This window comes from Coffea eugenioides, chromosome 8, assembly GCF_003713205.1.
Source record: "Coffea eugenioides isolate CCC68of chromosome 8, Ceug_1.0, whole genome shotgun sequence".
NCBI lineage: Eukaryota > Viridiplantae > Streptophyta > Magnoliopsida > Gentianales > Rubiaceae > Coffea > Coffea eugenioides.
Window position 1 is genome coordinate 41,570,820 of NC_040042.1, and position 27,865 is coordinate 41,598,684.

General features: G+C 34.8%; 3 protein-coding genes across 3 annotated transcripts; all 3 read right to left on the minus strand.

Annotated features, from left to right (window-relative positions):
• Positions 1-1,022: 1,022 nt before the first annotated feature.
• On the minus strand, positions 1,023-5,231 carry LOC113779062 (probable beta-1,3-galactosyltransferase 12). The gene is made up of 7 exons (XM_027324483.1): positions 4,553-5,231; positions 3,639-3,791; positions 3,474-3,556; positions 3,298-3,397; positions 3,072-3,185; positions 2,624-2,766; positions 1,023-1,460 (listed from the first exon to the last, which is right to left on the minus strand). Exons 1-7 carry the CDS (start codon positions 4,972-4,974, stop codon positions 1,372-1,374), a joined length of 1,104 nt encoding a protein of 367 aa, XP_027180284.1. The 5' UTR covers positions 4,975-5,231; the 3' UTR covers positions 1,023-1,371.
• Positions 5,232-8,867: 3,636 nt separating this feature from the next.
• On the minus strand, positions 8,868-12,933 carry LOC113781698 (zinc transporter 4, chloroplastic-like). The gene is made up of 4 exons (XM_027327669.1): positions 12,529-12,933; positions 12,297-12,354; positions 10,765-11,465; positions 8,868-9,555 (listed from the first exon to the last, which is right to left on the minus strand). Exons 1-4 carry the CDS (start codon positions 12,541-12,543, stop codon positions 9,100-9,102), a joined length of 1,230 nt encoding a protein of 409 aa, XP_027183470.1. The 5' UTR covers positions 12,544-12,933; the 3' UTR covers positions 8,868-9,099.
• Positions 12,934-22,073: 9,140 nt separating this feature from the next.
• Positions 22,074-25,625, minus strand: LOC113781699 (zinc transporter 4, chloroplastic-like). The gene is made up of 4 exons (XM_027327670.1): positions 25,415-25,625; positions 25,221-25,278; positions 23,361-24,040; positions 22,074-22,788 (listed from the first exon to the last, which is right to left on the minus strand). The coding sequence occupies exons 1-4, from the start codon at positions 25,427-25,429 to the stop codon at positions 22,333-22,335; spliced, it is 1,209 nt and encodes a 402-aa protein (XP_027183471.1). The 5' UTR covers positions 25,430-25,625; the 3' UTR covers positions 22,074-22,332.
• Positions 25,626-27,865: the final 2,240 nt, after the last annotated feature.

Here is a 27,865-nt window from a genome sequence, read left to right on the forward strand (position 1 = left end):
TCATGATTGAGGCCTTCCACTCGTATATTCAAAAAGAAAAATTAAGAGGAGATTAAAAAAATATGGAGAGGAGATTAAAAGGCGTGGCAATTTTTTGGCTTCGTGTTTGGCTGATTGATTCATCATCATCATGATGACAAACAAACAGACTATCAAGTTGTCCGCCTGCCACCCTCGAACAAAGCACCGCCGCCCTCCAATGCCTCCAATGTCCATACGATACATTACCACGACCTTTTGGGTACATTCGAATGAACATATCATGCTTCTTCATACATCTCATTTCTTGTTTTGGGATTTAATCTGATTGTAGGAATTTATTTTTAAAGGGATTTTCAAATTGTGCTGTTTTAATGCTAAGTTAATCGTGACATCTAACTTCTGTACTCGTTGCCAAGGTAATTTTTCAGTTTTTCTTTCTTTTTTTTTTTTGTGATAAACCATACAATTTCATTCATTCACGGAAAATTGCAATAATGGGGATAAATACATCAAGAACATGCAATACATATATAGATAGAAGTTTTATGCATGATTTTCCAATGAAGACATTAATTTCACAATCAGTACCATTTTTTTTTCTCTCTTTTCAGGAAGTAATGATCATCAACTCAATGCATAGATGCTAATAAAAAATTATCTTACCCATATGCATTTTTACCACTCAATATATATATATATATACCTTTGTTGTGTTTGTGATTTTCATGCTGCACAGAATTTTGGATAATAAATTATTTGAAATAATTTTTTTACAAACATACTGTAACACTTTTTTGGATGTTATTCTTTTTGATATGATATATATGAAATAATAAAAAGGTGATTGAAATATTTATCAATAATGCGAGCAAAAAATTTTTTACAAATAAATTCAATATCCAAACAAACTTAAGTAGTGAGGCAGGCAAATGCTTCCACAGCATGGGAGAGGTCAGCCATAAGGCCCGTAACAATAACGGCTGGCATTTAAAAAGAAAAGGCAATATAAATAAATCTACACAATGTGAATGTGTGGAGAATAAAAAAAAAGCTGCTCATACATTCTCCTAAAAATAAAACAGATATGTTTTACAAGCAAGGATACTTTATACAAGCCCTGAATTTAGTTGACTGGAAGAGGGATTGACTGATAAGAAACTACGAACTTGAAAAGATACATAATTGGCAACAGCCCTGACAAGAAACGTAATTGGGTATACTCAAAACAGGTTTGGATTGAAGTATCAACTATCATGATTACAAATAGTACAAGATATAGTTAGCTGCAGATACTACACTATACAGCAAAAAGCATTTGGAAGAATGAGAATGCAGATATGCCATTCCCCAGGTAATCGTGGGCAGAAGGCAGCCAGTAGCTGGTGTTGCCTATCTATCATCAGGTGGCAATGTGGGACTTTTAGAACACATGCTGGTGTTATGAAGCTCCTTCATCCTTGTAACTGGATTGCAGAGACCTAAGCATTTGGCCAGAATCTCTAATTATGCACCACCCAAATTTAAAAATTACATCTTTATCTTGAAGATAACATAACTAGGAAGATATAAAGGAAAATAAGAAGAAGGTTAAAACAATCAAAATTCAGTAAAAGCAGAATCCTGAAATCCAGATGCGTAATTCATGGTAACAGAATAATGAGTCGATAGAAATGAGTGGAGCAATATAATCCTTCTTTTATTGAGAAATATAACAGTAAGACCTGTATATAGTTTGTTTATCATGAACTAACTAAAAGCCATAAAGCAGAAGACTCGTCTCATTATTTCAAATGGTTGAGATAGAGCAATAAGCTATATCATGAAGTAAAATATGTAATTTGCATTCATCGCTGCTGCACCTGAAAGTTATACAATACAGAAGAACATGAAAGTACTATTACCAATTACATGTAAGAACAGGATACATTCAGGAAATATTATTTTCAATTAATTTGACGCACTGAGCCTGTTGATTAAATGTTAACTGCCTCAATGACCTTGCCTTCTAAACACCACTTTGTTGTGGCCGAACAAGGCCAAAGAACAAAACACATCCAATGACATGTACTACAAAATGATGATGTTGAAATACCACAGACATTGCATCAAGTCGAAACAATACAAGGATAATGGGAAGAGATTTTGTGGAGGAAAGCCCGTAGCGTCAAAGGTGAGTGTAGCAGTAGAAGGCTTTAAGAGAGATTTGAATTTTGTGAGGCTGTCTCCCGATAATCTAACTCAACTTAATGCGAGTCATGAACTAGAGACTACATTGTTATTCTTTTCTGAAAATTAAGGGGAAAAAAAACCATGTAGTTTCATAACTTTAAATTATCTGACTTGTATCAGAAGGAAAAAATTGGAGAAGGATAGATGATTCAGCACAAATCAGGCAATCAGGTCGGACACAGGTTGCCAATCTATGTTTTTTATGATCTTGTTGATGTAGATCTTATAGTATGCCAGAAATTGGTTAAGACTTTAGCATAAGCTTGATATATAGGCAGAAATCTGTCGGAGATGCATGTTATACCTCTACATTTTGCGACTTTAACCATGTTACAGACAAAAATACAGTAAACTCCAATGTGGACTCGAAATTATTTTGATCTCATGAAAAGGTATAACAGCATAGCAGCACCTGAGCATTTTGGGATATCCCAAACTGCGATTGATGTTGGAGTACATCGAGGATCACATATTGCTCTATTATCTTCATGGTCAACATTCATAGCAAGCATCCATGAGCCAATTGTGACATCCTCATTGCTAAACATTCTCAAGCTGTAAAGCAATTGTGTATAATTTGATCAGTGATATAAGAGAAATAAACCGAAGAGTGTTTGGAAGAACAAGCATGCAGAAATGTAATCAAATTATGCATTTTTATTCCACAAGATGTCTGTCAAGGTCTTCTCCAATACAAGTTACAGGAAAGGCAGACTGCAACATAACTAAGAGAAACAGCAACTATCAAGTGATGAACAATCAACAAAACAATTATGAGAACAATTATCAAAAGAAGTGCACACTTGATAGGAGGTTTTACAAAGAAGATAATACATGGATCCATATAGTATATTACACACCTGTTATTTCTTGCAATTGCCAGGGATGCGACCACCTCTGCAGAAAGAACATAGATAGGACCGTAAGCATGCAGGAAGTATTCATTTCCAATTAGATGTCCAGATTTCTCATACCTGAAAGTTTTTATGGTACAAAAAGTTCAGGTAAATGGTACCAGAGATGAAGACTTTTTAGCCTCAATATTCTCTGTCTTATAGCTGAAAAGACTCATTCATAACGCCCTACCACTTCAGTTTTGGGTCAGTAATCACAGGTCCCTTCTTCATGCAGCCAATATAACTGAGTTTATGGGTTCTCTCCTTAGCCAATAGTGTTGCAAGTCGATCTGATGGAGCGAGGTATTAGTAATACGATGCAGATTCATGAGCTGGAGACAGAGGATTATCCAGAAAAAAGCTCACCCGGACGAAGATATATATCATCATCAGCCTTGACAAAATAGTCAGCTTCAAATAACTCAAAGGCAGCCTTGAAGAATGCTAACCTACAATAGGAGGCAAAAGCACTGATAAATAAGCTGCTTAAATCCCATGATACAAAACAAGAAACCATATGCTCAACTATACGTTTTGTATGGCAGTTTGAAATACTCTTCCTCCACATCAATGATCATAAAATCCTGAAACTTCTCAATCTCTTTCTCAAGCTCAGCCATCTTCTTTGCGTCTTTTGATCGTCCAATGACAAATCTAAATGCCAAACCAGTAGCTTGCTCCAATCTAGGGTTAGAAATGACGGGCATAACAGCAGGTCAGTTTATTGTAAAATTCTAGAAAACGGTACTTACTAACATGCCAAATTAATCATTGAGAGAATGCCACTGTATACAGGTTCTCAAAATTAAGCAGCCCAGCACCAGATGCGGAAGATCTTACCTCATACTTGAGTTAAAGAAAAGGACATTGAATTGCTTAAATCGACCAAGATAATTCTTAACTTTCTTCCCTTTTTTTAAGGGGCCCAAAAGGGTTTGGAGGGTGTTGAAAGTTCATCAGAAGCAAGTAGCCAGAGAAAATATATTATATCCAACATAACATTTTTTCTTATCCTTTTCTTACTTGTATTTTGTACAATAAGCATAGGCTAACATCGTGAGAACTTCCTCTTAGCAATACAATTAACGACAATAACCATCCATATTCACCATCCATTCTGACTTCTAAAACATGTAAGGGAATCAAGCTTTTTTTTTGTTAGCATATAACCAATATTTTGGAAATTACAGTAGGAAAATTAACAGTAATTGGCTTGACCAACTTGACTGGAGATTGGTATCAAGGATGAATACTGAAATCTGCTACAATCAAGAATTGGTAAAAATCGATCATAGAGTGATTAGACCAGTCTTTTGTCCTCTTGATTAGTTTATAAATTTTTTCTCCCAGCAAACTGGATTGCGTCAGAAAAGCAGCCCAATTGAACCAGTTCAAGCTCAATGCATACAAAAAGAAAAAAAGAAAGAAGAACTGATTGGAAGCACCTAAGAAGACCCTCAGGCTCAGAAGGGAGCCAAGTACTCCTCAAGGCCTCCCGGCGATCTGCCGAGGAAAACCCCGTCTGAATTCCGACGAACCCAAGCAGCTTCCGCCGCTCCATGCCAGTGGCATTTCCGACGCCGGAGTCTCCTCCTCCGAGTCGCCAAGCGCTGGAAAGAGAATAGAAGGCCCTGAAAGTGTCCTGAATGCGGCCACAGCGGAAGACTGGAGCGGGCCTGGGGCGGAGGACGGCGAGGAGAAAGAGGCTGATTCCGGCAACGCCGATGAGGAAGCAAAGAGCTGAAATTACGGTAATGGGTAGGGGAGTCCGAGGTCGGGATGGGATTTGAAGGGGCCTTTTAGTCTTTCCGGTCTTGGAGTACTCGTCGGAAGTGGAGAGTGGCAGGTGAGAGTGTGTACGGGGCATTTGAGTAAATTTAGAGAGAGTAACGGGGAGGGGTAGTTTTGGAAGGCGAAATTAGTGAGAAGTTGCTGATGACGATTTCGTACAACGTTAGACTTTCACGACTTGACCGGAAGTGATGAATCTTTCTGCTTCGATCTATCGAAAGTTGAAGCTTGCCAAAGCTCAGATACTACTGCTGAACTGTCTTTGTACAGCTAGTCTGAGATTGAAGACCGAAGTGATCAAGGCAACGTGTAACCAAGAATATGAATTTCTTTTGGGAAACGTTCTAAGAGCACAATGGGTAACCAAATTGTCTTTATTCCTTTGTAGCAGCAGCCTTTTAGGCTTCCCTATTCTGTCTATCCCACACCATTCTTGGTGGGTTAAGAATTGGGTAGTTAAGTCTTCAGATTTGCCTTAAAAGTTACCGGCTTTTGAGATTAAATTTGGGATTAGGTTTAATTAAACAATTTCTTACTTCTGTAAGAAAAGGAAAAAGGATAAACAAAATGTCGTAATGGAATTTTTTTTTTTTTTTGGTGATGCGTTGTTTGGAAAGGGATTTTTCACCAAAAAAATCTATATATTTTTCGTGAATATATTTTTCAATTACCTTTTTATCTTACATATATTAAATTACTACAGTATATTTTCTACAAAAATTTCAGAAAATGGCAATCCAAACATGTCCAATAGATGCAAAGGGATGGGAATAAATAGAATAGGATTAGATGTTATCCATCGGTGTCCGTCAATAGTTAATGCAATTATACAATTGATAAATTATCTATTAGAATTTAGTATCAAAGAGAGGTTAATCCAATAAGAGTATGATAAGAGATCCCAAAAAAAAAAAAAAAAAAACCGATACCCCACACAAACATACAGAGACATCATCAGGGGTTGGAAAAAGCATATTCGATTTTATCTTCTAAGGCATTCTTAACTCATTTGGTTCATATTTCATTTTCACCATTTGGAGACAATCATTGAAGTGATTTTTTCAAAAAAAAAAAAAAAAAAGAAGTTGTATGTGATAGGATTGTGAAACCATGATTTTAACTTATGTTTTTATTTTGACGGGACGTTTTAATCTCGATGTACTAAATTTTTGGCTTAACAAAAGTTAGCTTCTAGAGTTTTTGAATTATTTAAATATGTGTATCGTAGTTTCATGAATGATTTGATAAAATTGAGTAGCGAGTAGAAAGCATCTGATGGTTAATCCCAAACCACAAGCGAGAGCATGTTCAATATCTCTACAATAATAAAAGTAGGAGCAAGTAGTTTGATATAAACAATCTAATGTTGCTTTTTAGAATTTCCTTTTTACCCTTTTATTTATTTCTTACCATTAACCCATAAAATTGAGTAACGAGTAGAAAGCATCCAATGGTTAATTCCAAACCACAAGCAAGTATGTTCAGTAATAACAATTGAACCTGTAAGGTTAATGATAGGATTTTTTAAAATAAAATATCATAATTTCATTAAAATCTGTACTAATGGCAGAAATTATATTATCTAGATAAAGGATACTCGATGAACAATAAAAATTACATTATAAAATTTCAAATTTAAAAAATGAGACAAAATACTTGTAAGTTCATGAACATCTGGGCATGCTTCCAATTGTCAAATCTGTTGATTAACTGATTCAAATCCAAATATCACGGTGAGATCTACCAAATAGATCTAAAAAATTCCAGATCTGATAATCAAAATCTAAAAAAAACTTAGATCTAATAAAAAAATAAAAAAATTATTAAAAACTCTCACTAGTAATCCTTATGAGAGAATAAAACTCTCACTAAACAACCTTAAGGAGAGAAGAAACTCTCATTGGAAAATCTTAGAAGAGATTTTATTCACACATATGAAAATAATATATAGAGAGGGATCCTCCCATAGGGAAAGATCAGAAACATCTGATCTCTCTCTCCATGAGAGAGTTGAAAGGAGTTTTAGTTAGAGAGTTTTTTTCGATAGAAAAGAAAGAAAGAAAAAGGAGAAAGTTAATGATAGGATTTAAAAAGAGACTTATTTAAATGTGTAATAATTTAGTAAGAGAGATTTTGCTAGATAATGACAATTGAACCTATAAGGTTAATGATAGAATTTAAAAAAAAAAGACTTATTTTAAATGCGTAAGGATTTAGTAATAGAAGTTTTAGAGAGCATCCCATTGATGCCATCCTTATGTATATGAGATAAAAATGAAATCAGAAAATATAATAAGATGGTTGAAAAAAGGGCATAACTAGAAATACAAATTACTGGGGGGCCTTGGGGGCAAACTTAACATATTAAATTATGCTGCTTCCGTCGAATTTAAATTTCTGATAGAGGATTCTGTAACTTCTATCAAATTCGTAATAAATTTTCTCCATTTGTAAAAATGAAACAAAGAGAGAGCAATCAATTTTGTGGTGGAAAAATTGAATAAAGAACACCATATGATCACTGAACAAATAATAGGTCTGGTTTACCTAAACATTTGTCATTAGGTTAAAGGACACTATAATATTCTTCTGTTCAACTTAACTAGCTTTTTATGAACCATTTGGCTGGATGTTATATTCTACGCATGAAAACAACTTTAGACCAAAATCAATTTCTTAGATGAATTGGCATTTGAACAAATCTAATTCATTTGCACAGTATGGTTTGGTAATTAATAATTGCGATATCTTTTTTTTTTTTTGCAACGATAATATTTGTATAACTTGTATAATTTCATCTATCCTATTCTAGAGGGAGGGAGAGCCTATATAGACCTGACTAAACCAAAGGAGTCTATTTTATTCTAGAGGGAGGGGGAGCCTATATAGAACTAACTAAACTAAAGGAGTACTCTGACACCTCCTTTAAAATTTGTAAGAGACTGGGGTTCGAAACGACGATCTCCGATCCAAAGAGGAGCTTGGTCCCTTTTTTATGATCACTCAGTTTTGATAACTGCGATATCAAGTAAAGAAAAAAAAAGTGAGAGTGCCTTTGAGTTGGCCCAAAATCTAGGGCTGGGAGAAATTTAAATGACTTAGACTCATTTTCGTCCGTCCAAAATTACAGTGACTCGTCAGAAATTGATCAGAACGGAATTGATCTCTCAATTTTTGGATCTTGGTCCCTTTTTTATGATCACTCAGTTTTGATAACTGCGATATCAAGTAAAGAAAAAAAAAGTGAGAGTGCCTTTGAGTTGGCCCAAAATCTAGGGCTGGGAGAAATTTAAATGACTTAGACTCATTTTCGTCCGTCCAAAATTACAGTGACTCGTCAGAAATTGATCAGAACGGAATTGATCTCTCAATCATGATCACTCAGTTTTGATAACTGCGATATCAAGTAAAGAAAAAAAAAGTGAGAGTGCCTTTGAGTTGGCCCAAAATCTAGGGCTGGGAGAAATTTAAATGACTTAGACTCATTTTCGTCCGTCCAAAATTACAGTGACTCGTCAGAAATTGATCAGAACGGAATTGATCTCTCAATCAGCACCGTAAAAGGAACTTAAAGACACTTCTAGTGGCCTTAGCCAATGGTTATTACTAAACGTTTATTCGAGATTCAAGAATTTTATAACCTCATGAACATAAGAATATTACCTTAACAAGATAAGATAGAGGGAAGTACCGTTGCATTCACAATTTCCTAAAATGAAATTTTCAAAAATATTGACTACAAATTACGGCGTTGCCCTTGCCAAAAGCTTCCACTCCAAAGATAGATGAAAAATACTCCCTTCGTCCTAGATTATTTATCACATTTTTTAATTTCAACAATTTAAGAACAGAAGTTCAATGACGGTGGATTTGTTTTTAAAATTACCCACAAAAATTCAAAATCCAAAATTGAATTTAATATGAAATATAGGTAAAGGTGGGAATAACATTAAAAAAAAAAATCAAATGTAACTTTAACTTCAATAAGATAACAAATATTTTAAAACATTCCACAATATAGATAGTATGATACTTTCAATGGTACCTGGAGAATGAGTATACGATGACTTGTTGCATCAACTACCACTCAGTGGAGTCCTTTTTTTTTTTTTAAGGCGGGGAGGGGTCCTTCAAAAGAACCGAAAAAAAAAATAGAAAGAAACAAAAGCAAATACAAATACCTAAAACTATATACGCCTAATTAAGCCCAAAGTGCAAGCAAGGACATCAACCCTGCACCCAAAAACAGTGCAATATAAGAAGCCACTTGAAGTCTTGTATTGCAGCTCATTCTCTTACTCAAAAAGTCAGCAGCAATTAGATCAACTAAGGCCATGTAAACAAGAATGCCAGCAGATATAGAATCAAAGATGCCTTCAATGATCAAGGCTCTTGGACTGTTTGGATTGTAACTAGTAGAAATCCCAGTCCCCACAGCAATCCCCAGTGGGGTTGTGATGGCGAAAAAACATGCCATTATGGTAGCATGGACGGTTTTAAACTGGGCCTGAGAGATGCAGCCTCCAAGAGCAAACCCTTCAAAGAACTGGTGGAATGATAATGCCCCAATCAAGGGTCTTATGGTACATGGACTTTGTGACACTCCAAGAGAGAGCCCAATGATCACGGAGTGTGATACTATCCCCAATTCCAAGACCTGTCAATTAAGAGAGACATGAGTGAAATCCAGATAAACTTTTAATCTATATGCAAAAAAATGGATTTAATTGAGATATGGCAACTACAGAGTAAAAATAGGGCCGAGAGAGAGAGAGAGAGGGAGGGGGGGAATGCTTATGTTCAACTATCTTGGCCTATAGATACAAGAAAAACCTATAAAATCAGGAAAGCCAGCGCATAGCTCAGTAGTGATGATGCTGTGGTTTTCTACAAGGTCAAAACAATATTTAACTCGGCCACAAGAACTTTATCAGTCAAGCACACAAGGATGTGGAAGAAAATCCTCAGAAAAAGAGGATGGCGCTGAACTAGCAGTCAGACACTGCAAAAGCCACCCTTCAGCACACCAGTCTGCCCACAGCTGAGACTTGTATTCCCCAGAGAAATTTGGAACGAGGGAGATTAATGAGATAATATACATAATGTGCAGACTCCATTGTCACTGATTGACTTCCCAAAAAAAAGGAAAAAAAAAAGATCTGTAGAGGGGGGAGGGGAAATATTAAATCATAGCAACATATAGCATGAAAGAACTATTACGCCACAAATTCTCTAAAGTTTTGTTCCAAGTGAGGTTTCATTCAATGACAACTATAAAATGCATTTCATAATGAGCTAATATCTGGAAAAAGTAGCATAAAATATTCTACACCTGGAGAATGAATAAATGGTCATCATAAAATAAGAAAGGCAAAATTTTATGATCCACCTTCTGAATATTTAGCAGGCATCAGCACAAAGTATGATACGTAAGAATGAATGGGAGAGGAAAAGCTTGGTATAAGAAGAGTATCAGTCAAGTAGGATCATAACGAAATCAAGTTTGCTGGCCTCCAACAAAAACTAGAGAAACTTCACAGAATCTCTTCAATAAAATGCTAGAATTTGGGAACCATGAAGTTCCAAATATCACTCAATTTTGTCAATTTAGGTTTATTCCCCACAAAGATTTAAAGAAATTGTTGACAGTCAGAGCCTAAAGTAAGATTGCATAATGAATGGGGGCCTTCTATGGTCTTTGATCATGAGTCCAAATCTTATCCCCAATCCTCTATCTATTTCAAAAAAAAACTAACTACAACATAAAAAGAGCACAAATAAAAACGTTTTGAAGAGTATTAGCAATGAAAGTGCAAAGATGCTGCCAAAATGAATGTAACACACAAAACAAAGCAATTTAAAGTACCTGTGAAACAACTACATGCCTCTTACTACCTTCTTCATTCCCATCATCTATCTCATGTGAATGTGAATGACCGTCTGAATGACTCCTCTTATTTCCAGCACAAGCTCCTTGCTCTTGAGGGTGGTTATGTCTATGATGTGCTGCATGTGCATGCATCCCCACAATGTGCATGCCACCACCTTCTTCTTCACCAAACACTTTCCCATTCAAACCTTCATTCTCTGCTGGAACAATTCCTGACTCCATGTCCACTGAATCAACCCGCACAATTTGGCTTTCTTTCCCTTGTTTACGCTCATAGTACTGGGTTCCGATGAACTCAATCAGAAGAGTCCCCAATGCCGCCATCATTGCTATAAATCCAGAAAATGGAAATTTTGACCATGGAATTTCAGGCAGACAAGAGTCAGTCAAATTTGACGTGGCATCTGGCAACATGTGCACAAAACCTGTAGCGAGAATGACGCCACCTGCAAAGGCCTTGGCTGCGACAAAAAGGTTGGAATCTGTTCCAAGGAACCAACGTTTCTTACCAACTAAGGGTATTGCAACACCGCATACCCCAGCAAAAAGGATTGCTGCAATCGCCACCATTTTCAAGGTGAATGCTGTTCCCTCATCTCGGCAGCTGTCCAATTCAGAATCATGACTGGTACAGGTCGTGTTTGCCATGGATTGAGAGAGGTCCTGCAGAAAGGAGCCTTTTTTGGAGCCCCAAATGGAAGACACTAGAGAATTTAGAGTGCATTTCAACTTCCAAGATGATTATAAACAATCTAAAAGTCATCAACAAAAGAGGCTTTCTGCTCTACAATCATGAACAATTCAAGTGAAACATAACCACCATGGCATTAGTGACCTATAATAATGGACAAGCAGCAATTACTTCAGTCGTCCTACCATTCTTTTGTAATTGAGAAAGATATTGAACAAAAACACAAGATACACAACTTTTGTTTTCTCCACGATTCCAACAACAGAAAAAGTAAATGATGAGGCAAATTCACATGCATGCAGCTTAAGAAAATGCATTCTCTTTGTGATCATACTGTAATATAGCAAAGCAGACTACCTTTCTTTCATCCCAACTTAAACTAATGATTAAGTCAACTCAAATACTTTATAGAATTGAAATTTCTAGACATTCGAGAAGCCAAATAAACAGTCAACTCAGATAACTAAGGTAGAAACATCAACTCTTCAGCTCCATTTTTTTTTTTTTTTTTTGGTCGAAATATACTGCATGAAATATACTCTTCAGCTCCATATTTGTGTTATTCACAAATATACTGCATGAAATCAAAACACCAACAAGAAGAAGAATTTAATTCGTCATCTCACGTTTATCAATGTACAACATCAGAAATAATAGCAACTTAATAAAAAAAGATGTCTACTTATGAATTGAAACAGAATTTTCAACAAATTGGAAGCAAAACATGCAAGAACCAGCTTGATAACCAAATTCTTCCAGTTGTTTCTCAATTTTCTAGACAAATAAAGAAAAGGGTATATCAAATTCTCGTTTTTACCAGCAAAAGCCAGAGACTTCCCGGTAATTCCCTTCAACTCAATCAAAGGCAATATATCCTGAAACACCAAGAAATCCCAATAAAAATCACAACTTGATCAACAACCACCTACCCAAACATCAGATTACGAGCAAGAAGGTAACCAAGAACGCTGAAAGAAGAGGAAACTCAAGGCAGGGAGGAAAGAAGAAGAAAGGATCAGAACAGAGTACAACACTGAGAGAAGCCTAACCTCAATGAATGACATGGGATGCAAGCTATAAAGGGGTGCACAAAAAAATGAGTTTCGGTATTCTCTTGAAAACCCTCTAGCTCTCTTTTGAAGAGAATAATAAAATCAGCACGAATCTCAACACCCTTCTCAACAGTGGAACTATTTATACCTCCAGCTCCACTACGAACCTTGTGGCATCAAGAATTCACGAACGAAAAAAGGTAATCAAAAAGTATGAAAGATGATGACCCCCATTGGGATTGGGGATGTGACATCGACGAACCGCGTTCTTGTGGCAAATGTAACCACCGATTGGTACAAACAAAAAGAAAAAGATAAAAAAGCAAGGGGCGCACAGGCAGAGCACAGCAAGAGCGAGCAGAGCAGATGGGAGAAAGCTCTTGCGGTTGGGTTGGGATGTCGACATACTTGGAGGATCCTGAAAGAGGGTGGAGAGAGTGGCATAGGCCAGAATAGTTGAATTTGGGGGAGGAATGGAGGGTTGAGTGTCGACACCTCGACGTAACGCTAACTAAATTTCTAATGTACTCATAATTAAGTATAATATTTGTTGGATCACGTACTACTAGCTTTCTTTTGTTTATTTGTTACCCATGATAGCAAGGGGAACTTTATTTGTTAGTTTTTGCTGTTATTATACTGTCTCCTCCTGCTAACGCACTTTTTTGTTTGTTTGTTTGTTTCTTTTTAGGGTAAAATTCACAAAATCCCCTTGTGGTTTGGGTTATTATCATAAAATCTCCTCATTGTTTGAAAACCCCCAAAGAACTCCCTCATGATTTGGACTAATTTGGACAATGAACGGAAATTGTCTAATTTGACGGAAAATATGAAATTCCTATATTAACCTTGTTTCAATCTGTACTAAAAGTTAGTTCAAGATTCACATAAGATTTTAAAAACTTTTTCACTTCATTTGAGAATAAAGAAACATCAAGTGGCTCATTTGAAAATTTCAAAACTTATCATCTTCTCCAAATCTCCACTTTTTCCTTCGACAACAGTAGAACAGCCACCAATTATCACACCCACCATTCAACTGAAAACCCATTCTCCTTCAACTCGGCTTCCGTCACCGCATCCACCTCAATCGAGCCCATGTCCGCTGGCGTCACAGTCGATAACACCCCCCCCCAAACCATTATCCGAACCTAGAGTCGCAGCTGCAGCGGAAGCAAAAGCTGAAGTTGAAGGTGCCTCCGGATCGAATGAGGCTTTGGCAATGAGAAGCTCCGGTAGTGCTGGTGTACGTAGACTGGAGGGTCTGAATTTGACTGGGAACTGGAAACTTCCGGTGAGGAACGAAGTTGAGGATCTTGAAAGGGATGCGAAATTGGGGAAAGTTGGTGAGGAGGTGGAAATGGATAAATTAATAGATTGCGACATTTTCCGGTGAGGTTTTACTAATTAAGGTGGCCGCTAACGGAGTTGAGCTTACGCCCGGAGATTGCAGGTGCTTGACGTAATAGCTAAAAATGGGAGAGACAATAATGAAGAGAGTTAGGGTGGAGTCGTACCAAAGAAAACAGGGGAGTGTGTGAGTGTATGTTTGTTACTAATTTGAAGGGCAGAGAAAACGAGGTGAGGGATGCACGAAGCTTTGAAGTTTCAGTCTGGAATTTGGGTGGAAATTGGGAAACTGTATTTGTGCCAAATTTCAGTTCAATGATAATAAAGTCCATCTGTATCACCGCAAATTGGAAATTGGGAAACTGTATTTGTGCCAAATGATAATAAAGTCCATCTGTATCACTGCCTTCAGTTCCAAGCCCGGCATTGAAACTTCAAACCCACCTGGTAGCGCCGGAGTAATATTACTGAGTAGAGAGTAAATTCACTAAAGGCGGTGCCGAAGTAATATTACTAAGCAGAGAGTAAATTCACTGGAATTTGGGTGAAGTTTCAGTGCCATATTCCACATCCCAAACCCACCTGGTAGTGCCGGAGGAGGAGGATTTGTCCCGCCTAGCAGCCCCCGAGTTTACAACTAAATTCATCTGCTACAGTGATGGAAGTGTACGAATTAATCTATCAATGGTATTTTTTGCTGCTTCAATTGCCATGGTAACCGCCTTCATCGTCATCTTCAACACCATTGGGTCTTAGATTTCATCTAAATTCATGAAATTTCTACTCCAGATGGTTCAGGAGAAAGAAGAAAAAGGAAGAACAAGGAAAAAAAGAAAAGAAAAGAAAACGTAAAATTATCACATTACCCTTAATGTATTGTTATCACACTCGCTTGTCAAGCGTGTGTAATTGACTTTCCGTCAAATTGGATGATTTCCGTCCATTGTCCAAATTAGTCCAAACCACGAGGGGGTTCTTTGGGGGTTTTCAAACAATGAGGAGGTTTTATGATAATAACCCAAACCACAAGGGGGTTTAGTGTATTTTACCCTTGTTTTTATTTCTGTTATTATATTGTCTCCTCCAGCTAACGCCCCTTTTTGTTTTGTTTGTTTGTTTTTATTTTGTTCTGGTTTAAATTTCAGGGCCAGATTTTGCATGTACATGAGGTTTTTTTTTTTTTTTTTTTTTTTGTTCTTCCAAGAGTCCAAAAACAAAAAAACAAAAAAATGGTTAATCACGAAAACTCCCCCAAAGGTGGTAGTCATTTGTTACACTTTATCCTCTAACATTATTTTTTTCTTACCTTACCCCTAAAATCGTTAGTCAATTCTAAAGTTGTGTATTAGTATTATAAATCCCTAAGAATTAACTAAAGTAAATCCCCTTAACATGTAGCTTGTTTTGCGCTTTATACTCTAACATCATTTTTTCTCAATTTGTTTGTTTGTTAATAAAATCGTTAGTGAACACCAATATTTGATAACACCCAAGACAAAATTTGTTATTGAAAGATCAAAATGTGAAATAGCTTTAAAAATCTAAAAATGGCCAGGATATTGTCAGTTTCTCCATGTACAAAGCATCATACTTCTAACTATTATCATTAATAGGTTGTCCTTAATTCTTGGGTAATTTTCCATTATTTATGTTCTTTGATTGACATGCATTTTATGAGCTACCAAATAACAAAGAAATGAAATAAGAGGATACATAGAACAATAACAGAAGAGTGTGAAAGCGATAGGATTCGTAAAAACAGGAACAATAATGTCAAAATGAAACTCTATAAAATAATTGGGAGTCAGCTCGGGCAGTAAAGTTTCTCGTCAACAATAAAAATATTGGGAGTCAGCTCGAGCAAAAATTTTGTAACGAGTGCTGCCGTGGGTGGGATATCCCTTCCATTAGTCTACCTTTTTATTTTATATATATAGAGAAAAGATCATTTCATTCAATTAATATACATTAATGACGGAAATATATAAAATCAAACATGACATAGATACGTACAGATCTAAAATCAATAGATATAACAAAAAAACAATCTTAGAAGAGAATAAAATTTTCACAAGAATAATTTAGGAGAGGAAAAGTCACACTAGGAGAGAAGAATCTTTAATTAGAAAATCTTAGGAAAATCGAATTTCTAAAGTATTATATGGTTTTACGCGATTTCCTGTGTTCTAATCAAGAAGTGCAAATTATAGTTTTAGCTAATCAACTTTTAAGAGCATGTATTTACCCACTAAATTATCAAAAATATAAATTTCGACAATTCCGTTTATTTTTACCATCACGTCTGCGGACTTGCACGAATCACGAGACATAATTGAGAGGCAATTTACGAAGTACGGAGTGCATTTGCCCACTAAATCATCGTCCGAATATATATTTACTCGCTAAATTACCGTGCAAGGTCTTAGATTTGACAGACTTGACAGTAAAAACAAATGAAACGTCCCAAAATTTATACTCCCGCTTTTGATAGATCAGTGAATAAATATCTACTTTTAAGAGTTGAATAACCAAAACTCTACTATTTGAAAATTTTAGTGGGTATCCGAGTGATTTACTCAATCAACAATGGTTGGTCTCTTTTCCTGCACTGGGATGATGAAGTCAACTATAAATAGCTTTCTTTTCTTTTTTTTTTGATAATAACTATAAAGAGCTTTCTGAACGACACTTTACAAAAGTAACAAAACTTTAAATAATAAAGATTCTACCGATTAAAAAAATAGAAGCTGAAAGCAGCCCAGAAAGGTAGATCGAATTATATATTGCTCCTAAAGTCAAATTCCAGCTACATACACCTTACCCTATGAATATTTCTTTCATGCATATTAAGTGCGTCGACACCTTCAATCATTTCTGCCTCCATGAATAGCAAGAAAGGTAAACGGCACTGAATATCGTGCAAATTTTTTTTTTTTTTTTTTGTAGTGAAAAGGATCTCTTACGAGGATAAAGGGAGAGGAATGGTTTTCAATATAATTGTTGCTGAATTCTTCAACAGATTGTAACTTATTATCAAGTGTTTGGGGGGCAAATTTAACATGTTAAATTACACTACTGCTTTCAAATTTTAAATCCCTGATAAAGGATTTTGCCATTTTTTCTCTCAAATTCATAATAAATTTGTTCTATTTGTAAAAATGAAACAAAGAGAGAACTAGCAATTTTTGTGAATTTCAGTGTGTAGAAGGGAAACCATTTATGGCAACTTTTCAAAAGGAATATTTGTATTGTAGGAGCACATTGAGAAAAGGAATTAACAATAAAGGTAAAATTGAGTCTTTGTTGTTTGATTTTTATTTATTTGTAAGATGTGAAATGGGTCATTTTTTTTAACTGTTGACATGGTGCATATAAAATGATAACAAAGAATAACATTAAATATATATGTTATTAAAGGACAGTAAGTGCAATATTTTCTAATTGTAGGGGCAAATATAAGAATTCGTACATGTAAACTGCATATTTCAGTGGGTTAGTTGGTACAATTGCCCCATTGTATCTTCGTAATTGATTAAAAAAATATATGTATGTGTTTATGATACAAATAAATTAATATTTACAAAAAAAAAAATTGATATCTAAAGAAACCCAATAGTTTAAAAAGGAGATTCTAACAAATAGTACACACTAATCGGAATAGTTAGGTTGGGCAGCAGCTCGGTCCATCACATTTCCATGTGTCATGTGGTGGAAATATTGAACAAAGAATACCATAGAATCAATGAACACGTAATAGGTCAGGTTTACCTAAATATTTGTTAATAGGTTAAAGGACACGATGTTCTTCTTCTGTTCAACTCAAGTGGCAATTTCTATCGTTTCTGAAAAAAAAAAAAAACTCAAGTGGCCTTTATGAACCATTTGGTTGGATGTTATATTTTTCGCATGAAAACAATTTTAGACCAAAATCAATTTCTTATATGGGTTGACATTTTAACGAATCCAGTTCACTTGCACATGTTTTGAACTAACCTCCCAATTTTTGGACCATCTAAATAGTTTGACCCATCTATATCTATATGTATTATTTTTTTTTTTTTTTTTTTTGTCAACACAGGGGTGTCCGGGTCAAGACCCGAAGGCGGCCCGACTAATCCCCTGCGCCTGGAGTACAGCGCCATATATCTATATGTATTAGAGGACAGGTTTTGTACGAGAAGCCTCCACAAGCGTCAGAAATCTGAATCTCATTTTACTACAATTTTAAATTTATTTTAATTCAATAATGCTTATTGCTTCTCCTTATCCCTTCTCACTGTCTAATTTACGTGATCCACTAACCCATAAAATCAAAACTCCAAAATTTGAATTAACGGATAATAATCATCCTTGCAAAATCTCATCCAAAAACTGATAGTAATAACGCCAAAAACTTACAACAAGACTGATAGTAATAACCAATTGATAATTTAAGAAACTCACTACTACGAAAATCACATATCCAAAATTTAGGAGCCCGTTTAAATAACAATTTTCACAATTCTACGTATCTTATTGTCATAGCGTAGTAGGATAAAATTTAACGGAAATTAAAAAAATGAAAATTAAAGAATAGGAAAAAAACGTTAAATATGCCTTTGCAAAAAGTATAATCTGAGAAATAATATGATTAGTTCCATTTTTAATCATTTATATATTAATATTTGTAGCACTTTCCTTCCCGGTATATACATAGATTTGTCAAACATTCAAATGACATATTCAATTATAACCATTCTTTAGCCATTTTACCTATTGCAACTAAATCAATTTTTTAGCCTTAAACTTATCCTATTAAATGATTATTCCAACCATCCCTGCAAAATCTCATCTGCAAATCCCAAATCACATCTAACACTTACCCCAAATCACGTCTAAAACTTACGATATAATTGATAGTAATAACTAGTATTGCAACACATGCTATGCACGGATTTACATTTAATATAATAATAATAGTGAATGAATTATTTATATTAGTTACATGAAAAAGGTTTAAAAAAATCAAAAGAGTGTTTTTTTTTTCAAATAAGGAGTTAAAATTATAGTCATCAACGAAAAGTAATTGGGAATAATTTTGATGAAATACTACTATTTTTTGTGACAACCACCCTAGATAATTTTTTAAACAAATATTTGTATTAAAATTTTTGATAAACACTCAAAAAAAAAACATCTAATTGCACCTGATATTAATTTAAAATTCATATAAAAATTTTGTTTTATATGCATTTTCTGTTGTACACGTTATATGAAAAATTATTCGGATGAAGTTTTGCGCACGTCAAAAATTATCTGGATGACGTTGTATGTCAGAATATTTATTTCGTTGGTTGGAATAATCATCTAATAGGATAAGTTTAAGGCTAAAAACTTAATTTAGTTGCAATAGGTAAAATGGTTAAAGGATGGTTATAATTGGATATGTCATCTGAATGTTTGACAAATCTATGTATATACCTGGAAGGAAAGTGCTAAAATTGTTACTATATAAATGATTAAAAAATGGGACTAATCACATTATTCCTTAGATTTGACAAATCAATCTTTTTATTAAGCAAGGAATAAAATAGGCTAAAGTGTTAAAGTTGTAATGGGGTGAATGATTTTAATATGGGACTAATAAAATTATCCAAATTTATTTTCTTTACTTATGGAAGGAAAAAGGGGTTGAAGTCTAAAAACAATCTATAAACAATTTACTAAGCATTCATTTGAAGTGGGAAAGAAAGTTTTAAATTTTAAATTTGAATTGCCATAGGATTAGTTGTAAATCATTATTTCAAACTTTTTTAATTGAATTTATGTATTAAAATAAATAAAAAATCTAGAAAAAAAGTATGGGAGATTTGGAAGCCATCCAAGAGGCCTTCACTAAAACCTCTCCCGCAATACATATAGACAAGTATTCTGACCCGTGCTATGCACGGATTTATATTTCAATTCAAAAATAATACTTATATATTATAGTATAGAATAAAGTATATGACAAAGGCAAAAAAAAAAAATTCAAAGAAGTGTATGCTTCACATATTAATAAAAAGTTTATTTCGTAAATACAAAATGGACTTTTTAATTTTAATATCTTAAATAAGTTGAAACCAAATTTTGTTAACCTATTGTTTATCAATATATGATAACAATTTGAATAAAATAATTTAATTTATAGTGATTTACATGATAGAGCAATTGTAAACTTATTTATCAATATATCATGTTGTACCCATATATCAAAATTTTTAACATCAAAAACATAAAGTATAACTAATTCATTTTCCTCAATTTTAGAAAATTATTTCTCCCATCTTGTAATCCTAAAATTGTTGAATGCTTATAGAATAATGTTCTTCATAAACTTTAATATAGATTTAAAATAATCTTTGTAAGATGTGTTTTTAAAATTTTTAAAATTATTAAAAACTATCATCCTTTCCATCCTTTTTTACCTGCTAAATGGCTATCTACTGCTTTCTATGACTTTCAGACCTTTTACCACGGTGCCATCTTTCCTGTCATATCTCCACGATCCCATCATTTTTTCTCCCTCTCTCCATCTAATCTTGTAATAGTTCATCCTTCTTTTTTGACTTTTTCACCACTCTTTAACTTCCCGTTATTATCTTTTTCTCGCCTATAGTTAGCCTCTAGTTGTCTATCATTGCCACCCAATTTCCTATTATTTTCCCTTCATCATTCTTCCAAACCCTTTGAATCCATAATTTGTTTTTTTTAGGCTAGTAGTACTTTGTTTTTTATTCAGTGACTTCATAATTTAAAATTCACAAGTGGTAATCATTATTGATATTTTAAATCCATGACTAATGAATATTTTTTTCTTTTTGCTTTTTATATAATTTGTCTTTTCAGTTAGGATTACTAAGTTGAAGGGTAAAATATTATTATTTACTTTTTTACTTTTAGTAGGGTTGGTGATTTTTCCTATTCATTTACCCTAACATTAATAAATTTCAAATCAAATTCCTATATAAGTGGACCACTTCTTACTTTTAAATTCAAAAGACATAAAAGGATATATAACAATTTTAAAAAAATCAAAATTCTATATAAAAAAGAGAATGAAGAGTTATAAGCATTCTGATTTAATCATCCTAAAAAGCCTCCATGCAATACGCTTTATCCTATATTTTCCCTTCATCATTCTCCCAAACCCTTTAAATCCATAATTTTTTTTAGGCTAGTAGTACTTTATTTTTTATTCAGTGATTTCATAATTTAAGATTCACAAAGGTTCAGCAAGTTCATTTCTAAGAAAAGACAAGTCTCGCTGAACATTTTTTTATAGTATGAACTTTACAAAATTCAATAGAGTTAATTAAACCACCAATATTGGCTTTCATACAAGATTATCAAATCGAATGTATAATGTTTGTAACTATTTCATTTTAAAATCAAATAAAATATGTGATTACATTTATTTCTATCCATATATAATTCATTTTCTAATATAAATTTCTATTATTATTTCAGGATCCATCTTACGCAAAAACATAGTTTTTGAATGATGTACAAAATTTATCACACTTTGAACCATTGCTAGACATATCTTAAATTTTAATTATGTTGATACAATTTTTTTACCTTTTTTTAATTCACATCCTCTTTTAATTTCTTTCAATAATGTCAATACCATGCGTAGCATGGTTATTCACACTAGTTTAAACTAAGGCGGAGAATTAAATAAACTAGGTCTGACAGAAATTTAAATAACTTGAGACTCATTTTTATTTCAACTACGACTCGGTTTTAACAAAGCCCAATTGACAAGCTACTATCAATAGGTTATCCTTGACGTCAACACCTCTAAACCATACGGATGCCTCGCTCCTTAGATTTGAGAAGTCAAGGCTCCGTTTGAATTATTATTTTTAAAAATTTTTGTAGAAAAAATGTAAGATCACACGGATGCCTCACTCGTTGGATTTGAGAAACTATGACTCCATTCGAATTGCTATTTTTAAGAGTTTTTTGTAAAAAAAAAAGTATAAACGATACAGATGCCTCGCTTCCCGGATTTGAGAAGCTTTCACACTAGCGAGGGGATTTGATCCTCCAATCAGCACTTCAAGAGGGACTCTAAAACCCTCCTCGTGGCCACTGAACCAATGGTTCGATGGTTACTGCTAATAGATTATCCCAGGTTCAAGCATTTTATAACCTCATGAACATGAAAATATTGCCTTAATTAACAAGGCAAGGAAGGGTGAAATCGTTGTGCATTCAGAAACTCCTGAAATCAAATTTCCGAAAATGTTGCCTTCTGCAAATTACAAGGCTATTACAATTGCCCTTCCAAAGGCAGAAGGGAAATAAGTGTGATGATGACTTGTATCAACTGCTCTCAATGCAGTTTTTTTGGGGGCCGGGGGGAGGAATCCCAAAAGAACCGAAAAGCAGAAAGAAACAAAAGCAGATACACCTAAATACACTTAATTAAGCCCAAAGTGCAAGCAAGGACATCAACGCTGCACCCAGAAACAGTGAAACATAAGAAGTCACTTGAAGTCTTGTATTGCAGCTCAACCTCTTGCTCAAAAAGTCAGCAGCAATTAGATCAACCAAGGCCATGTAAATAAGAATTCCAGCAGATACAGAATCAAAGATGCCTTCAACGATCAAGGCTTTTGGACTCTCTGGATCGTAAATGGTAGAAATCCCAGTCCCCACTGCAATTCCCAATGGGGTTGTGATGGCGAAAAAACATGCCATAATGGAAGCATGGACGGTATTAAACTGAGCCTGAGAGATGCAGCCCCCAAGAGCAAACCCTTCGAAGAACTGGTGGAATGATAATGCCGCAATCAAGGGTGTTATGGTACATGCATTTTCTGATACTCCAAGAGACAGCCCAATGATCACTGAGTGTGATAGTATCCCCAATTCCAAGACCTGTCAATTACAAGAGACAGCAGTGAAATGCAGATAAGCTTTTAATCGATATGCCAAAAAAAAAAAAAATTTGTAATCCTGATGTAAATATGGGGCCTAAAAGAGGGAAAAAATGTTTATGTTCAACCATCTTGGTTCACATTCAATTGCATAAAACACAAGAAAAACCCGTTACAGTCCATAGCTTAATAGTGATAATACTGTGGTTTTCTACAAGGTCAAAACAATATTTAGTTCAGCCACAAGAACTTTATCATTCAAGCACACAAGGATGTGGAAGAAAATCCGCAGGAAAAGAGGACGGCGCTGAACTAGCAGTCAAGCACTGCAAAGATTTAAAGAATTTGCTGACAATGAGAGCCTAAAGTAAAGCTTGCATAATGAATGGGGGAGCCTTCTATGGTCTTTGATCATGAGTCCAAATCTTATGTCCAATCCTCTATCTATTTCAAACAAGCTAACTACAACATACAGAGAGCACAAACAAGAATGTTTCGAAGAGTGTTAGCAATGAAAGTGCAGAGATGCTGCCGAAAGGAATGCAATACACAAAACAAAGCAATTTGAAGTACCTGTGAAACAACTACATGCCTCATAACACCTTCTTCATTCCCATCATATATATCAAGTGAATGCGAATGACCATGTGGATGAACCCTCTTATTTCCAGAACAAGCTTCTTGATCTTGAGGATGGCTATGTCTATGTTGTGCTGCATGCGCATGAATCCCCACAATGGGCATGCCGCCACCACCTTCTTCACCAAACACCTTCGGAGCAGTTCCCGACTCTAACACGTCCACTGAATCAACCTGCGCAATTTTGCTTTCTTTCTCTTGTTTACGCTCATAGTACTGGGTCCCAACGAACTCAATCAGAAGAGTCACCAATGCTGCCATCATTGCTATAAATCCAGAAAATGGGAATGCTTGCCATGGAACTTCAGGCAGACTTGGGTCCGTCAAACTTAACGTGGCATCTGGCAAGATGTGCACAAATCCTGTAGCGAGAATGACGCCAGCTGCAAAGGCCTTGACTGCGACAAAAAGGTTGGAATCTGTTCCAAGGAACCTACGCTTCCTACCCACCAAGGGTATCGCAATACCGCATGCCCCAGCAAAGAGGATTGCTGCAATCGCCACCATTTTCAAGGTGAATGCTGTTCCCTCATCTCGGCAGCTGTCCAATGCAGAAAGATGACTGGTACGGGTTGCGTTCGCCATGGATTGAGAGACGCCCTGCAGAACGGAGCCTTTTTGAAGCCCCAAATAGAAGACACTTCAGAATTTAGTGTGCATTTCAACTACCAACACGATTATAAACGATCTAAAAGTCATCAACAAAAGAGACTTTCTGCTCTACAATCAAGAAAACCTCTAGTGAAACATAACCACCATGGCATTATTGACCTATAATAATGGACAAGCGCAGGGACGAACCAGGATTTTTGGTTTTTTTTTTTTTTTGGGAGGGGGAACATATACATAATAGTACGAGTCTACCATATTTTAAGTCAAAATTTTATTAATTATGTAGAGGTAACACAAGCATCAAAAGAGGCGAGTGGGAAGGGTGTTGGGAGGGTCTGATTCTAAGTTTTTTCCTTGTAAGGTTCGGAGTCTCCTCTTAATTCGATTTTATTAAGTTTTCTAAATTTAAAGACTAGTAATGGTGAACTTTGTATTCAAACTATTTTTAATCTATGTTAAATTTATTTGCAAAAAAAAAAACTTTTAAACCGAGCTTATCCAAGATTATTGATCAATTGAAAATGTTCCAAGAAAAGAAAAATAAAAAGAAAAAATTTAGATCAAAAGTTTGATTTCAATTGATGCAACATTGAAATGAAATTTGTTCTTTCATCAACTTACTTCTCACAACTTATAGTTAATTTTTCTATTTTTAAAATTTTAGTTTGACTAGGTCTTAGTTTTTCAAAAGAAGTATAGTTAATTCACATGCATGCAGCTCAAGAACATGCACTCTCTCTGTGACTATACTGTGATATATACTGTAACATAGCAAAGGAGTCTACTTTACTTTCATCCCAAATTAAACTTATAATCAAGTTTCCTGAATTGAACTTTCAGACGTTCGAGAAGCCAAATAAACACTCGACTCAGAAAACTAATGCAGAAATATCAACTCGTCTGCTATCTGTATGTGTAATCTCACAAGTATACTGCGCGAAATCAAAGCACCAACAACAAGAAGAGGAATTTGATTAGCCATCTCATGTTTATCAATCTACAATTAAATCAGAAAATAAGAACAACATAATAAAAAAGATGGCTACTTATGAATTGAAACGAGAATTTTGAACAAGTAGGAAGCAAAACATGCAAGAACCAACTTGATAACCAAATTCTTCGCGTTGTTTCTCAATTTTCTACACAAATAAAGAGGAGGGCATCTCAAGTTCTCGTTTTTACCTGCAGAAGCCCGAGAATTCTCTGTAATTCCCTTCAACTCAATCAAAGGCAATATATCCTGAAATACCAAAAAATCCAAATAAAGATCAGAAGCAAGAAAATAACCAAGAATGCTGAAAGAAGAGTAAAGCCAAGGCAGGGAGGAAAGAGGAAGAAAGAATAAGAACACAGTAGCTTAGTGAGAGAAGCCTAACCTCAACGGAAGACATGGCATGCAAGAAAAAAATGAGTTTCGTTATTCTTGTGCTTTCCTCGAGAGAGTACTAAAATGAACACGAATCGCAACACGGATTCCCCAGCACTTGAGCTATTTATACCTCCACCTCCACTGCGATCCTGACGGCCACAAGAATTCACAAAAGAAAAGGCCAAAACGTATGAGAGATGACGACACTCTTTCAGGAGAGGGGATATGATATTTGACAATTGAAGAGCCGTGCTCTTGAGGGAATTGTAACTTCCATCACGTACGAGAAAAAAGAAAAAAGAGAAGGAAAAAGAGAAGCAAAAGGGGTGTATACTGCATAGCCACAGGCAGAATAGGCACAGCAGAGCAGACGACAGAAAGTTCTTGAGGTAGGGTTGAGATGTCGACATAGTTGGAGAATACTTAGAGAGATGGGAGAGATGGGTACAGGATACAGTAGTTGAATTTGAGAGGGGCATGATGGGGAGAGTGTCGACACTTGGTTGTAATGCTAACGAAATTTCTAACGTGATTATGACAATGGACAGGTGCTAGGAGTTTCTGCTGCATCATGTATGTACTGTACTGTGTTTCTTTTGTTTTGTACCAGTTCATTGTACTGGTTTAATTTCAGGGCCAGATTTTGCATGTGCCCCTGCTGTGTAGTACATGAATTTATGTTTTTTTTTTTCCCAAACCAACCAAGAAAAAAAAAGAAAAGAAAAGAAAGTTTCACAAACGGTGCGCATTCACATGTTGGGTGTAATTTACGTATGCTAATATTGAATAATCGTTAAAAAAACTGTAAAAAGAAAAAAAAAATCTTATGGATGGTCCAGACGTGCATTAAATATATATATATATATATAGTTTAACACTTAAATGCACATGTTGCATTTATTGTTTTGAACGAAAATCTAGTGATTGTTTTGATTTAATTTAACCTAGAAGATGAACAAATTGCTCGTTGGACAGACCTGAAAAAGGGAAAAAATCTATTTCCCCCTAATTCCAATTTTTCCCCCCAATTCCAATTTTTCTTTTATGACATGGAAACTTTGATAAATAGATATAGCTCTATTAATTAAGTGTTAATATTAATTTGTTTTTCGATGGCCACATTGCATCCCTCACCCTACCCCTTTCTTCCAAAAAAACAAAAAAAAAAATTGCATCTTAAAACTTTTGCTATGCCCTCTCCACTCTCTGTGCTAAATCAACGCTCTATAATTTCATTGAATATTTGCTCAAGATAAATTTTTACTAGACGAGTATTACAGAAAAGGGTTAAATGTATACGATACATAAATGAAAGAAAGTTACAAACACCAATTTAATTGCATAATGAAAATTGAAAAAAGTAGTTGGAAACATATATTTGGCACTTTTCCATTTGTCTGTGCATCCAAAAAAGTGTCATTAGCGAGTTCATGGTGGCTTGATTTTAATTGGAGGATAGAATAGAAAAAAATTGTAAATGTATTACACAAGCTAGATATGTGTTTATCAATGATTGAATAATACCTAAGATAATCATGTAATAAATATTTATATATTCGTTGAGGAAAATCAAATTAATAACAGCAGAACACAAGAAGAGTCCATAGTATGTTGTAAAGCCTAAAATACATCATAGCAATGAAAAGTTGTAAATACACTCTTGTAGAGATTATAATGAAATTTTTTTTACCAGTTCTAGAATAGAGATCTTCCCGTATCCCAAAATTCATGTGTTTGGATAGGTAATTATTTGGAATAATTATGATAATATTTTTTATGATGTGATGTATATGAGATGAAAATGCGACTGAAAAAATGAAAATGTAAAGTGAAAAACATATTTTTGATGCAAGCAAATAAATTTTTTTTTTTTGCGAATAATACCAATCCAAACACTTGATATTGAGTCTTCCTAGATTAAATCATTTCTAAGATGGTAAAAGTTGAAATTATGTGAAGCCCCAAGAAATTGAAGTAGGGAAAGTGAAACCTGATGGGTTATTTTGTTGTCATTTGATAAACATCAAGGGTTCTTGAATAAGAATATAATAAAATTCCATTTATTTTGTTGTCAAAAGAACCAACAAGTTTGACGGTAATTAAGTAGAAATTGGAACTTCGCTCGTTGATATCAATTTAAATTCATAAAAAGTGCGCTACACTCAGTCGTGCGTCGATGTTGAATTCAAGAAAGTCGGTCATGCATCGCTGTTCGAACATGTCAGTTTTGCACAACGAATGAAATGACCGCTGGCCAAACTAATACGTTGTGGTAAAGAATTTATGAGGGCATGGAGTCAAAGTATTGGAAAGTTGGAGCAGTTGTGTGACACAATGGTTGAACATCGTGTTGCTGAAATTACAAAAAACCATTACAAAGGGACGGACGAAAAGGAGTGGACCGAGGGCAAGAATAGTGAGCAAAAAACCATTTCGAATTATGTAGCATATTCTCACA

What these genes read in the sequence shown, in the direction of transcription:
- LOC113781698 (XM_027327669.1), bottom strand. An exon ending in GAAGTCTCTGGCTTTTGCTG is followed by an intron (nt 11,466 to 12,296) that starts GTAAAAACGAGA and finishes GCTCCAAAAAAG; the next exon opens with GCTCCTTTCTGCAGGACCTC. An exon ending in GGCATGTAGTTGTTTCACAG is followed by an intron (nt 9,556 to 10,764) that starts GTACTTTAAATT and finishes CTTAATTGACAG; the next exon opens with GTCTTGGAATTGGGGATAGT.
- LOC113779062 (XM_027324483.1), bottom strand. Translation starts at nt 4,974, where the DNA reads ATGCCCCGTACACACTCTCACCTGCCACTCTCCACTTCCGACGAGTAC. An exon ending in ACTGACCCAAAACTGAAGTG is followed by an intron (nt 3,186 to 3,297) that starts GTAGGGCGTTAT and finishes AAAAACTTTCAG; the next exon opens with GTATGAGAAATCTGGACATC. An exon ending in GCAATTGCAAGAAATAACAG is followed by an intron (nt 2,767 to 3,071) that starts GTGTGTAATATA and finishes ATTGCTTTACAG; the next exon opens with CTTGAGAATGTTTAGCAATG.
- LOC113781699 (XM_027327670.1), bottom strand. An exon ending in GAATTCTCGGGCTTCTGCAG is followed by an intron (nt 24,041 to 25,220) that starts GTAAAAACGAGA and finishes GGCTTCAAAAAG; the next exon opens with GCTCCGTTCTGCAGGGCGTC. An exon ending in GGCATGTAGTTGTTTCACAG is followed by an intron (nt 22,789 to 23,360) that starts GTACTTCAAATT and finishes TGTAATTGACAG; the next exon opens with GTCTTGGAATTGGGGATACT.